This window comes from Saccopteryx leptura, chromosome 12 (assembly GCF_036850995.1).
Source record: "Saccopteryx leptura isolate mSacLep1 chromosome 12, mSacLep1_pri_phased_curated, whole genome shotgun sequence".
In the NCBI taxonomy this organism is placed as follows: Eukaryota; Metazoa; Chordata; class Mammalia; order Chiroptera; family Emballonuridae; genus Saccopteryx; species Saccopteryx leptura.
The window spans coordinates 29,721,539-29,736,507 of NC_089514.1; the positions used below are offsets into that span (position 1 = coordinate 29,721,539).

At 42.0% G+C, this 14,969-nt stretch overlaps 1 protein-coding gene across 1 annotated transcript in view; it reads left to right on the forward strand.

The window, feature by feature from the left end:
• The window catches only part of COL28A1 (collagen type XXVIII alpha 1 chain), a 169,901-nt gene that overhangs the window by 76,205 nt on the left and 78,727 nt on the right, over positions 1-14,969 (forward strand). The window contains exons 17-21 of the mRNA XM_066353840.1: positions 3,062-3,130; positions 4,574-4,642; positions 7,934-8,005; positions 8,745-8,813; positions 11,560-11,631. Coding sequence (XP_066209937.1) covers positions 3,062-3,130; positions 4,574-4,642; positions 7,934-8,005; positions 8,745-8,813; positions 11,560-11,631 — 351 coding nt within the window. The remainder of the gene's footprint in view (positions 1-3,061; positions 3,131-4,573; positions 4,643-7,933; positions 8,006-8,744; positions 8,814-11,559; positions 11,632-14,969) is intronic.

The window sequence follows — 14,969 nt, forward strand, 5'->3', positions numbered from 1 at the left end:
GCGCGCTTCCTGTCAGGCAAGGTTCCCTGGCCCCGAGGAAAGATGGAGGCCAAGAGAGTCACAAGGATTAAACCACGTGGGAGATATTTAAAGGAGTCCTCTAGGGAAGTCGGGCTAATATGACGTGGTGAAATCTCACTGCCTGGCAGATGGTCACTTTTTTCCAAAGGGTTCCTGCGAAGCTTCTTTTGGCGCGCTTGGTTGTGGGCGGTCCTAGCCAAAGTTCGCAGGTCTGGGTTCCCCACGTGACCATCCCCCATTATCCACCGACCTTACAATTCCTTCTTATAAAGGTTCAATATTTTAAAATTTAGCTTTCTCAAATTGTTTAGACTCCCTCAGCCAGAGAGAGAGGAATACTATTTCTAATTTAAAAATGAACAAGCTGCTTTATTATCTAGCTAGAGGAAGGCATAACATTTATAATAAAAATAATTACATTTCTGTAACCATTAAATGTACAGTCATGGCTTGTGGGCTGTAAGCCAAAGAATCTTACTTTCTTTCTGATCACCTTTTAAATTTCTTTTCATTGGGTGTTGGGCTAATGAGTTCGTAACATTTGTATTTTTTGAGTTTGCTCACTTTTAGTGTTAAAAAATGGCGCTGGGCTGCAGCAGGTATGTGATCTGTGAAATTGCAAATTAGCTTCCTGCTTGGGAAGGGCCATTGTCTTGCTAAGGTGTGCTAGAGGAGAGAGAAGCCATGTTGGCAGAAAGAGAGCAGAGAGAGAAAAGGAGATGGGAACTGAGGGGCTTTTGCGAGCTCCGGTGAGACTGGTGGGGCCTTTGATTCTAGGAAAAACCTGAGAAGATTCTCCTGGTTGTAGAACCGGAGAATGTGTCAGTGGCTTTGGGAGCCCTGTGTGTTTGCTCATCGGCTGGTGCGAGTCTTGAATAAAGGAATTGCCCACCATGTTTTGGCTCCACTGTTTCTTTACCGTCTGCCTGAATGTAATGGGAACCTGCATGTGCTTGGCCATGACAGTGACAACTACTGGCTATACAACTGGGGGAAGGTTTTTCTTTGTCCTTCTATGGAAAAAAAAATATTGCCAAATGATAGACTTATCACTTTTAGTTAAAAGACAGTTGCAGGGCCACTCTTAGCAGCAAACCACAGTTTTAATTGTCTAACAAAAACTATCTAGTAAATGCATCACTCTTCCTTTCTATTTCTGTTCATCTGGTATGAACTGCGTGGAGAACCTGTGGTCCCTGCGAAGGAAGGGGCCTGAGATTCTTTTTTTTTTTTTTTTTTTTTTTTTTTTTTTTTACTTTTCTAAATTTTCCAATGATTTGAGATAGAGAAAGAAAGGAGAAAGAGATAGAGGTAGAGAAAGGAAGGGAGAGAGAGTGAGAGACAAGCATCAACTCATTGTTTGACTTAGCTGTTCCATTGAGTTGTGCACTTACTGGTTGCTTCTCTTCTGTTCCCTGACCAGGGACGGAACCCATGACCTTGGTGCAGTGGGACAATGCTCTAGCCACAGAACCACCTGGCCAGAGTCACGAAATTCTTTCTTGGCTCATCCACAGTCAGGTGGCTTTGGGTCCTCTGGTCTTGGCAGGTGTTAGATGCTGATGCTCTTTCTTGCAGGGCCCTGCACTGGCCCAGGGCTGCCCCTCCGCGGGCGTGGGTAGAGGCCCCCCCCCCTTGCTCCAGCTTCTGCTCCCCAGCAGCCTCACTTTTCTGGGGGTTCATTTTATACTGATTCTTCCTGTGGAGCCCCGATACTACTCTTCCAGGCCCTCTTTGACAGGCTTCAAAACAGCACCAACTCCCCCCCACCCCCCCGCCGTCTCACACTCAATGGACATGGGTCCACAGGAAAAGCTCGCGTGGCCTTGGCACAGACTGATACTCAGGCTGGTCCCACCACAACCCTCCCGGCTTCACGCCCACTTCAGCTCGCCCAGGCATGCATCAGCCCCTGTGGTTCAAACAGGTGATGGGATTAACCAACAAAACAAAACTTACAGGCACAGACAACATTATGGTGACTTCCAGAGGGAAAGGGGACGGTGGGAACAGGTAGAAGAGGGGAAAGGGGGATGAACGGTGACAGGAGACTGGGCTTTGGGTGGTGAACACACAGTACAACATACAGATGACGTGTTATAGAATTATACACTTGAAACCTGTATCATTTTGTTAACCAATAAGTTCAATTAAAAAGAGTTCTTAAAAAATAAAATTTGGTAGCTTTCTTTTAAAAATCAAATTCTCTAAGTGGTTTCACTGAAGTTTCCTTTCTAGAGTGGGGTAAAGAGCGAAGCAACTTAACCCCTTTCATTTTCTCCGAAGAAAAAAAATTGACGACTCCTTTCTCCAGGAAGAACCTATAAAAGCCTTCTCCGTCCCCTTTTGTACCTACAGTGTGAGTGAGTCAAATGATTGAACGTGTGTCAGCTTGGTGCCCTCTGCCGGCCGCTCCTTAGAGCCTATCAAACCTTCACTTTAACCTCTTGATATATATCAGTCGGAACAACTAGGAAATAGGTTTGCTTGCATGTGACTGAGCGGTGAAACAGGTTAACAAGGTGAAATGTTATTTCTCTTATTTAGAACTCCCAGCTGGGGTGGCGGCTGTGTCCATCAGGGCTTCAGACTTCCTCCTTGTGGTTTGCCATTCTGAGGGTGCCTTCTTCCTCCACATGATCTGTGAAAACCCATGTCTTCACTTCATCCACTGCAGACCGGTGTGGGGGAGGAGGCATACCTCTCTCTACCTTTAGCATGAAGCAGAAGTTACACACATCACTTCCATTCACATTCCGTTGGCCAGAATCCAGTCATATGGCAACATCCGGCTGCCACAGGAACTGGGCAACGTGGTTTTCATTCTAGGCAGCCACGTGGGGCAGCTGGAATTTCTCTTACCCTGGAAGAAGGGGAGAATGCACTTTATGACTCAACTAGCAGCCTCTGCCATCTCATTCAACTGATACTGAGTATTAGTAATACATTATGGAACAGGAACTAAACTCACTTTAGAGGATTTGAAACTGTTCTTATCCATATTCTTAATTTCACTAATACTATTTATTTTATTTTAAAGGGAATCCAAGGTCCTATTGGTTCTCCTGGTCCTCAGGGACCCCCAGGCCAAGGCTTACCTGGTTCTAAGGTAACTTTCTCAGTAAGAGAGGAGGTTAATATGTCTATAGTCTAATTGCTGTTTTCTGGGCAGTGGCCAGGCATTTGGAAGGCAGCAGATGAAATGAACTTAAAAATCAAAGATCTTAACTTACTGTATAATCTTACTAATATTCCTAATGGTTTAGGAAAAATAATATATGTTCCTTATGCTCTTAGAAACTTTTATATACACAATCTTCATTTATTGCTTTCTTTATTACTGTTACTTATTCTGGGACCCTGTTCTAGCAACTCGAGCAGTGGTGTCAGTGGAGCGTGTCTGTGCTGACGTGCCCTTCTGGGCCGACTCCATTCTCGACAGCGCTCCCAGACTAGGCCCAGCTTCTGAAACACTTAGTGAAAGAGATGGAGTCAGGAACGACCCAAATAAACATTTTCTATAAACTTAGGAATCAAATTATCTCCTAAATTAGAACTATTATTTATCCCTTGGGGAGAGGCATGGCACCTCTTCCCTAATTAGCTGTTCTTAACATTGCTTCAAAGAATCACAAATGATCATTTTTAAAAATTTATTTTAATTTTATTTTTTTTGTGTGTGACACACACACACACACACACACACACAGAGACATAGAGAGGGACAAATAGGGACAGACAGGAAGGGAGAGATGAGAAGCATCAATTCTTCATTGCGACACCTTAGTTGTTCATTGATTGTTTTCTCATATGTGCCTTGACTCAAGGGCCACAGCAGAGCAAGTGACCCGTTGCTTAAGCCAGCGATCTTGAGCTCAAGTCAGCGACCTTGGGGTTCAAGTAAGCAACCTTTGATCTCAAGCCAGCAACCATGGGGTCATGTCTATGACCCCATGCTCAAGCCAGTGACCCCGAGCTCAAGCTGGTGAACCCATGCTCAAGCTGGAGACCTCAGTTTCGAACTCAGGTCCTCCGTGTCCCAGTTCGATGCTCTATCCACTGCACCACCACCTGGTCAGGCACTAATCATCATTAAATAAATAAAGCACTTCTCTGAGAGGTCTCAGCTTCAAGCACACTCCTTAGTGATGAGCATGTGAAAAGCAGCTCCATAGAATACGGTTACTGTCCTTGAGATTTCTGATTCAGGGCATGTCATTGAAAGCTCAGGTTGTTCTTTCCAGCTGTGATACTGCTCTTCAGCATCAATCTTACTGGCTTCTCATGTGTCAACTTTAGTCATTCTAGACTATAACCGTCTATCATTTCTAGGTACCCTTTATGGGGGGAGAGGGGCTCCTTAAAATCAATTTTGAGTTTATCACATAGCCTCTATTTTAAGCCAGAGCACTACGCATTCCAAATGTGGTGAAGCTCAGTTTGCTCTTATTTTATTGATGTAAGATGGCTCTTAGCAGATCAAAAACAGGAATATGTTATTTTCATTTTGCAGCCCAAGTCAAATACTCTTAAAATGCTCTTTTCTTATTAGGGAGAAGTAGGCCAAATAGGACCACCAGGCCCTAGAGGACCAGTGGGGGTTGGAGTACCAGGTCCAAAGGTGAGTTGACTATGTTGTTGCTCAGAAGCATTTAGATAATTTATGTAATATTCCAAGTTTCATTTCTATCCAAGTGAAATACAGGTCATGCATGTGTCATCTCTTACTTTATACTAAAGTATTTATTCAGAAAAGCGTCTGATAGTCAGGATAACTGTTTGAGAATAGTCAAAATCGGTGTATTTGAAATACTGCTCTTATTTTTAAAATTCATTTATTTATTAGCACCAGAGGCCCTTTTCTGGCAGAGTGATTCTTTAAGAACGTTACCACCTGTCCTATTATGAAACAAAGCACACCTAGTCGTTAGGATTTTAGTAAGGGTTACTCGCCTTCCTGCGTTTTATGGCTTCCTGAGCAACCCTTTCCCTAAGTCTAGAAGAAGTCCCCCACTTCTGTTACCCGGTAGTTTTATGGCAATACAGAGCAGAGAGGGCTCCGCACTTAGCTCAAATTCCAGTTCTGCTAACGAGATGTGCAATCTCAAGCATCTCTTACTTTAAAAAATAAAATATTTCATTCTCTATAGAACAATACAGAGAACACCCATGTATTCTACCAGCCATGTGGAATGCAGTCATAATAATTATTTCAATGTTCTTATCTGCTAAGCCTGTCCCCCTGTCTCGCTTTCTGGATCAGTTTTAATCGACTGATTTTTCTTAGCACAAAGGGCTGTATTTTCAAGCTTTTAAAAATGCCTGATAATTTTTGATTAGATGCCAGCCATTGTGAATTTTACCTTTATTTATTTATTTATTTATTGAGTGCTGGATATTTTTGTATCCCTGTAGATATTTTTTTAGCTTTGTTTCTGGATGCTTTTTAAATTACTTGAAAACAGTTTGAGATTTTTGGTCTTGCTTTTAAGTTTTATGAGGTAGGGAAAGAACAGCATTTAGTCTTGGGTTAATTTTGGGGGAAATTAACTAAGGCAAGGCCCATTTTTAGATCTCTAAGCCTGCCCTCAGAATCGTGAGGTCCTTTTTCCCATGAGGAGCAGGTGCTATTTCTGGTCTGCTGTTGGTTCTCTCTAATCCTTTCAGTTGATTGGTTTTTTTTTCTGGCCTTGGGTGGTTTCTTCACATTGTGCTGAGCAGTATTCACCTAAATACTCAAGGAAGAAGCTCAGCAGGTCACAGTTCTTTCCATGTAACTCCCGTTTTGGAAATCTATTCTGTGAATTTTTTTTACCCCCAGCCATCTTTGTCTCAATCTCCTGAACTTTCCCTGGGACTCCCGCCCTGCACCAGGGCCTGGCAACTATCCAGGCCATAAACTGGAAATGGTAGCATCCATCTAACCTGTTTCCCTTCTCTTAGGGGTATTTTCCTTTATTCTTTGTTGTCTAATGTCTTGAGAGATATTGTTTCATATATTTGGTCGGTTTCTTTTTAAGTTGTATCAGACAGAAAATTAAATCTAGTCCCTATTCCTTCATTTTGACTGGAACCTTAAGTTGTATCTATTTTTATAAGTAGACTGGTCTATAATTTAGTTTCTTGTCTGATTATGGTGTGATTTTTAAAAAAATCAAGATGATATTAGTCTCATAAAATGAATTGTATAGACTTCTTTTTATTTTTCAGAACTATTTGTGTAATATAGGAAATATCTGTTCTTCAAAGGTATAATAATTTGGTAAGGCTTGACTAGAAAACCAGCTAAGCATGTGATGTTTAAAGAAGAAGAAGTGAGGGCTCTTTAGTCACTGATTCAATTTACTTAAAGCTATCATTAGTTTATATAGTTTCTTCATTCTTTTTTGTTATTTATGTAATTTATATTTTTGGTGAAGATTATTTATTAATGTTTTCCAACATATTTTCTAATTTGTCACAGAAATTTTCTATGGTTAAAAAATATACATTGGCCCTGGCCAATTGGCTCAGCAGTAGAGCATCAGCCCGGCATGTGGAAGTCCCGGATTTGATTCCCAGTCAGGGTACATAGGAAAAGTACCCAACTGCTTCTCCACCTTTTCCCCTCTCCTTCCTCTCTATCTCTCTCTTCCCCTCCTGCAGCCAAGGCTCCATGGGAGCAAAGTTGGCCTGGGCACTGAGGATGGCTCCATGGCCTCCACCTCAGGCGCTGGAATGGCTCTGGCTGCAATGCAGCAATGCCCCAGATGGGCAGAGCATCGCCCCCTGGTGGGCATGCCAGGTGGATTCCGGTTGGGTGCATGCGGTAGTCTGACTGCCTCCCCACTTCTAACTTTGAAAAAATGCAAAAAAAAAATAATAATAAATAAATAATAAATAAATATATATATACACACACACATTTACAATTTATATAATTGTATCTCTTTAATTCCTAATAGTGTTTATTTGTGCTTTTTCTAAATATTACCCTTTAAGTTTGTTGCTCTTCTTTTTGTTTTCAAGTTTATTATTTTCTGTCCTCATCTTCCTTATCTCCTACTTATTTTTATGTTCACTGTGCTTTTTTTCAGTAGCCTTTTTCATTTGATGTAGTTGAAATGACTTTCAATTACTTTTAATATATTTTGCTTGTAATAAATGCAGGAAGGACACTTTTATACTGTTTGGAGGGAGTACGTGTTTTCTCTGAATATATTAAAGAACGTACTCACAAATTAACTTGCAAGCAAGTAGAATTATTGAGTATTAGAGCTGGAAATGATGTTAGGTCCCAGATTTTTTCATGTCACTTTTGTGTTAGTTTCCCAGGATTGTTGTAATGGAGTATCACAAACTGTGTGGCTCAATACAACAGGAATTTACTGTGTCACAGTTCTGGAGGCTGAAAATAGGAATTCAATGTGTGTGTAGGGCAGGGCTCCATCCACAACCTGTAGGGAAGAATCCTTCTTTGCCTCTTAGCTTCTTGTGGTGGCCAATCTGTGACACCGTGTGGCTTGCAGCTATGTTTCTCTAATCTTTGCCTTTGTTGTCACATGGTGTTCTCCCCATACACCCGTCTTCATGAAGTTTTTCCTCTTTTTATAAGGACACCAGTCATATTGGATCAGGGCCCACTCTAATGACCTCATCTATACTTGATTACATATGCAAAGACCTTCTTTCTGAAAAAGGTCACATTCAACCGTACCAAGGGTTAGGATTCCAGTGTATCCTCTTGGGGGTCAACTTAAGCCCTAACAAACAACATAATACAAAACTGAGACCCTGAGAGGTTAAATAACTTGGCTGAGTTTCAATAGTTTAATTACTATTTAGATTTCTAAGCTTAGAGGCTTTTATATCTAATTGCAAATACTTCAAAATGGAGATGCATGATAAAAAAAAATCTTTGCTCATCCACCAGGGGGCGCCAGGTTCAATAGGGCTCCCAGGACAGCCAGGAGTGCCAGGAGAAGATGGAGCTGCAGGGAAGAAGGTAACTACGTTTTGAACACATCGGAGTAAAAACTGTACAACCAACCACACTGATCCTTGGTCTTGCAGGACCTCAAATTATACCATCCAGGACGAACTTAGTCTTTTAGACAAAAAAGACCCCACACGTCTAAATTTCCTTGTTCACTTACTTCAGAGAAAAAGAGAGCAACAATGAAAGGATAAGTACTATCTCATACCTCTGCCTTCTCTCTAGCATTTTGGCCATGACATTCTCCAGTGACCTAGTCTTCTTGGGATTCCTAGAAAGCACTTTAATTTAAACGTAGAGAAAAACACGTTTTTCTCCTCTAAAAGAAGCATCTGTGAATGCAGTTAGGAAGTAAGGCCATGATAAAGAATTCCTGAAGAATTTTGAGTGGATATGTGAAATTCTCATTTTTCAATAGAAGTAGTGAAAAACAACAGATGGAGAGGCTGAAGGTTTTTCATGATTTTTAAAAAACAAACCACCAAATGTGAATGATGAGCCCAAAGAAAGTGAGCCAATTGCTTTGGAAATTGGCTGAGAAATTGGGACTTTTTCATGACATTTAGGGTGTCCTGGGCTGAACTAGAGTTTGACATTAATTGGTTCAAATTAATTTTGAGAGTAGAGTTAAGGTCTAATTTTGGAGGGTTGCAGCAGAGAATCCACGGGTCATAAGAAGAAACAAGGTAGACTGATATATACTGTGTCTAAAGGGTCAGCTAAGACATCCCCGTATCATTTCCTCCAGGGAGAAGCAGGGCTTCCGGGAGTAAGAGGACCGGAAGGACTACCTGGAAAAGGCCCACCTGGCTCCAAGGTATGGAACTGATGGTGTTGGCGGAAGCAGACAGCTTGTGTTCTTTCTCTGATACTAAAAGAGCCAACTAGACAACATTTGGTTGTTATTCATGTTCTATCAAGTGTGTTTACTTCTAGCTCAAAGTTATGGATACTAGCTTGTAAGCTAGGGAAGAAAGCAAGTATGAATTACTCATTTTTATTTCCTAACATCTATTATAAGATCCAGCTTGTATGAAGAGTTCAACATATGTTTTTCTTAATAAATAACCAGACAGACATTTTTAAAAACACACAGGAAAGGAAAAAAGCCTTGAGATACATCCTTGAGACTTGAAAGTCCATCAATTTTCTTTATGTATGGAATTTAGCACAGTAATAAGAAATATCATCTTGTAAGTGGCAATTTTACTTGCACAACTTGGAATAAATTCATTTTAGATATTGTAGATGTTATTGAATAGCATCTTTACATGTCAAGATGAGACTACCCAAATTCATCAATAAGAGCATTTGTGACATAACTCACAGCCTCTAAGGTGCCAGATGCCCCTGCAGTTTCTATGTACAGTCATCAATGCCCGTATAAACATTCTGAAGAATTCTAGATGAGGAAAGTACAAGTAATATCCGTATACTTATTAGTACTCTATTTATAATGGTATTAATATAGTAATTGATAGCTTAAGAAGTCTATATTTTGAAAAATATTGGCTAAAATTGAGTCTTTAACCTTCAATGTGAGAGTTTAAAATTTAAATATATTTGTAGAATTTCAAACAATTTATATATAGGCTTACTAGATTATGAGACCCTTAGTGTGTGGGTGGGGGGGGGAGAAGGGAGTGTGGACAGAGAATATCTTCTCAACATCATATGAAAATACTTATAGAAATGTTCGCCTATTAACATTCAGGGGGAACTAATGTGTTCTAAAGTATACTTTTGGAAAATAGACCCTTGAGTTAATAACTGAAGCTGTAAGAATGAATGACATCTGTGAGAAACGGAGCTGAGGTTTGAATTTCCTGTCGTACATTCAAAACAGGACAGTGATATAGCTACCATGTTGGGAAACCAAGGAGAAAGGGTGTCAAAGGGTGTCAGATGCCACCACCGGAGTAAGGAGACTGTGCATTGAAAAGCGAGGCCACTGGATGTATGCTCTGAGGTGGCTGGTGGCTTATGCAAGGCTATGGGAGAAGAGTGACAGGAATATGTCACATAGCCCAGCGAACCCCTATGGTACACTGTAGGCACTTTATTATTTAGTTGGGTTCTTGTTGTTGTCTCCTGGGGTGACTTAGGTCAATAAGTTAAATTTGGTAGTGAATGGAAGAAAATAAATAGTTTGGGTTAGATTTTTGTCTCTATTGGGAAATTATAACGATACAATAAGTAATATTTGGATATTCAACTGTTACTTTTTTATTACCTGGGCTACTGCTCTACATTAGTATGGACTTTGAGGGGTTAATTACATCTGTCCAGCTCGTATGGGAGGTCTTGGTGGTGTTTTTGCATTGCTAATGACCTGGGATATAGTCCAGTGGTTGCCAAGGTGTGGTCGCTGGACCAGCAGTACCAATATCACATGGAGATGTGTTAGATATGTGAATTCTTGGGTCCCAATGCAGGCTTACTAAATCAGAAACTGTGGATGGGGGGCCCAGCAACCTCTGGGTTAAAAAGCCCTCCAGGTGATTTCTGATGCGTGTTCAGAAACCATGGTATAGTCATTTATTCCATAAATGGTCTCAGTTGCAAACTGAAGTAGTTGAGCTAGGCACGTGCTCAGATATGGTGTCTTGCGGTTGAGCCCTAGTTTAAGGCTAGTTTTGTAAAGCTTGGGGGCCTCTGGTTGATGTTAAAACATTCTTTTGGGGGACACTGGTGTACACAAGCAGTCTGGGGAACAGTTAGTAGGCAGTTTCTAGCTCCATCCCAGGTTAATGCTCACAGATCTTTCTACCAGAAGAATTATCAGTCTCCTTTCAAAGAAAGAACTGGACTCCCCATTGAGGAAGAAATGGGGCTGGGTTTGAAAAATATCTCATTTCATGTTATAAAACTGAAATAGCATGAGACCTGAAAAACAGCTGGGAAAAGCGTAGATCAGGGGTCCCCAAACTGCGGCCCCCTGAGCCATTTATCCGGCCCCCGCTGCATTTCTGGAAGGGGCACCTCTTTCATTGGTGGTCAGTGAGAGGAGCATAGTTCCCATTGAAATACTGGTCAGTTTGTTGATTTAAATTTACTTGTTCTTTATTTTAAATATTGTATTTGTTCCCATTTTGTTTTTTTACTTTAAAATAAGATATATGCAGTGTGCATAGGGATTTGTTCATAGTTTTTTTTATAGTCCGGCCCTCCAACAGTCTGAGGGACAGTGAACTGGCCCCCTATGTAAAAAGTTTAGGGACCCCTGGTGTAGATAAATCTCTTGCTGGTCCTGTAACTGTCTCAGAATCCATCTGTTAACAGACCAGGGGTGCAAAAGAACTATAAATTCAAGGAAAAGTCCCCAAAGAAAGATACTGGACCTAGATATTTAACAACGTTAAATCATATTGAATAAATGGTGAAGACTGAGCAGTTCTGAGGTGCCCAGTCTGCTAGAGGACATAGACAAGCCCGTGTGACTGAGCGGGCTTGGGGCCGATCGCTTTAAATCTGGTATCAGTTCAGAACGCGGCCCTGATGTGGTTGTTACACAGCTGAGCAGGGTTTGTTAATACAACTATATTTTTATACCATTTTGCCAGGGTGATGAAGGCAAGAAAGGCAGCAAAGGCAATCAAGGGCAGAAGGGGTTTCCGGGGCCCGAAGGGCCAAAGGTAAGGTTTTTACCCTCTCATTTCCCCTTGGGGAGATTGTACTGTGTCTGCTTCTAGTAGAATAGTAGATTTCTACTGTAATTTTGATTTCCCATTTCCTTCTCAACAAATACAAAACAAAAAACCCCAAATCAAAAAGGCTTTGGAACATATACTATTCTAGACCATAACAGAATGGGACACAAAGATTGCATGACATATGTTCTCTTCATTGGAATATGTATGCTTCTAAGAGAAAATCTGTATGTCAGTTCCCTCTACTAACAATCAAATATTCAGAAGTTGCTATAGGCCCCGGCCAGGTGGCTCAGAGGATAGAGTGACATCCCAACATGCCAAGGTTGTGGATTCGATCCCCGGTCAGGACACGTGTGAGAAGCAATCAATGAGCGCACAACTAAATGGAACAATGAAGTGGAACAATAAGTTGCTGCTTCTTTCTATCTCCCCCCTCCTTTTTCCCCTCTCCTTCTTTCAAATCAATGGAAAATTTTTTTAAAAACTTGGGGTAAAGTTAGGACCAAAGGAGATATCAATTCTCTATCATCTTGTTTTGCTGAACAACCCACAGAATCCGAGGCTGAGAGGCAGAGTGGGTGATAAAAATTGGAGCTACAGAAGGCGGAGAGTGGGATTCCTATCCTGCTCCACCCCGGAAGCTTCTGGAGCCAGTTGTTTCAATCACAGAAAGAAAGTAATGGCCCTGGCCGGTTGGCTCAGCGGTAGAGCGTCGGCCTGGCGTGTGGGGACCCGGGTTTGATTCCCGGCCAGGGCACATAGGAGAAGCGCCCATTTGCTTCTCCACCCCTCCCCTCCTTCCTCTCTGTCTCTCTCTTCCCCTCCCACAGCTAAGGCTCCATTGGAGCAAAGATGGCCCAGGCGCTGGGGATGGCTCCTTGGCCTCTGCCCCAGGCGCTGGAGTGGCTCTGGTCGCGGCAGAGCGACAACCCGGAGGGGCAGAGCATCGTCCCCTGGTGGGCAGAGCATCGCCCCTGGTGGGCGTGCCGGGTGGATCCCGGTCGGGCGCATGCGGGAGTCTGTGTGACTGTCTCTCCCCGTTTCCAGCTTCAGAAAAATACAAAAAAAAAAAAAAAAAAAAAAGAAAGAAAGTAATAACAGTATCTATTTCACAAGGCTGTTGGGAAGATTAGAACAGTTAATAAAACACTCACCAAAGTTCCCGGCACTTAGTAAGAGGTGAATTCCAGTGTTTAATCAGAGAGAGCAAAATCAATACTGTGAAACGGAAAGTGGAGGACATATGTCCTGAGGAATTGTCCGGGACACGGTGCTCAGGAAGAAGCACGGGACAATGTGAGGCCAGCAATTATATACATGTCCTGACTTCGCAGGAGAGAAGGCTGAGGTGATTTGGATGTGTCAGGAAACAGAAATTGCAAACTTAAGAGCTCAGGCCTCTTGGAAGATGCTAATTGTAAAAAGAGACAAGGACCAGACTATTAGAGAATAACAAAAATGGTACTGGCGTGATTAGAACAGGTAAAGAACAAAGCATCCCTCGTAGCCCAGGGATTCTTAACCATCTGTGTCCCCCGTATCCCCCAGGGAGCTTGTCACAAGTCCTTATTTCTTGGCACCATGCCCAAAAGAATTGGATTTCATTGGTGAGTGGGAACCAGGAATCTGATTTTCTTAAAAAAAAAAAAAAAAGCCTTCTGTTGCAGGTAGTTCACAGAGCACAGGATGAGAAGCCCCACTTTATAAGAAATGTGTTGTATTATCATTAACAGTGATTGTACTATTATGTCTTAATGTTATTCAATGTGAATATTTTTCTGTATTTAGGAATAATGCATTTTCTGGTTGAAGAACTGTTATATTTGAAAGCATAATCACACCTTAATATAGAGTTATTATCTTCTATGTATATAACTTTGTATTTTAAAAGTACAGAAATTGGTTTCTTAAAAAATATAGAGTAGGCCCTGGCCGGTTGGCTCAGCGGTAGAGCGTCGGCCTAGCATGCGGAGGACCCGTGTTTGATTCCCGGCCAGGGCACACAGGAGAAGCACCCATTTGCTTCTCCACCCCTCCGCCACGCTTTCCTCTCTGTCTCTCTCTTCCCCTCCCGCAGCCAAGGCTCCATTGGAGCAAAGATGGCCCGGGCGCTGGGGATGACTCTGTGGCCTCTGCCCCAGGCGCTAGAGTGGCTCTGGTCGCGGCAGAGCGACGCACTGGAGGGGCAGAGCATCGCCTCCTGGTGGGCAGAGCTTCGCCCCTGGTGGGCGCGCCGGGTGGATCCCGGTCGGGCGCATGCAGGAGTCTGTCTGACTGTCTCTCCCCGTTTCCAGCTTCAGAAAAATGAAAAAAAAAATATATATATATAGAGTAGATGAAATCTGGAAGCATAGTTTTGCCCTGGTCCTAGTGAAAAATTAACAGGTTAATGTTTTATTTCTTTGCCATATGACTGAACAATATGGTTATCTGTTGCCAGAATCCTGGTGTGTCATGTGCCATCACCTTGTAGGCTTCGAATTAAGGATTGGTACATACGTACAGGGGCATGATCTGGGCCCCAGCAGGCCGATGTGCTCAGCTGTCCATCACACAGGGGGCCGGGCAGAGCAGGAGGCCTCGGCTATGAAGACGAACGTGGCACAGGGCAGGAGTCATTCATTACCAGTGCATCTCCCAAAGGAGGCTGGGTATCGGTGGTCAGGTCATGATATTGAGAATAGTTCATTCTTTAAGGCAGCAGGATGCAAATTTTTCAATAAAGATACAGATAATGAATATTTTAGGCTTTGCAGTCCAAATGGCAAAATCGAGGATATTATGTACGCAATGGTATAACAATCACTTAAAGGTGAAAGCCATTCCCAGCCCGTGGCTGTACAAAACCAGATGGCGGGGTGCTTCGGCCCACAGTTGCGGCTTGCTGCATGTATTCTAGATAAGTTGTTCCCAAACTGGTTGATTACAAATCTCTAATAGTGAAAAAAAATTTGGCCACACTCCAATGTATGTTTGTTGTCTATTTATTCTTAATTGTAATTTTTATTCAGAAACTATCATTTTAATACTATAAGGTTAATCTAAATAATTAAAACTTTAAAAGATGAGATAATAATATATAATGTAGTCCTAATATTCTTTTCTAATAATGCAAAATGGGTCATTGTAAACACTTTGTAGAGTGTGTGCACCTTCTTTTAATTGCATGACATATGTTCTCTTCATTGGAATATGTATGCTTCTAAGAGAAAATCTGTATGTCAGTTCCCTCTACTAACAATCAAATATTCAGAAGTTGCTATAGGCCCCGGCCATAGAAAAATAATTGCCTTGCATGGTGTGCTTAAGTGTGGTAATGT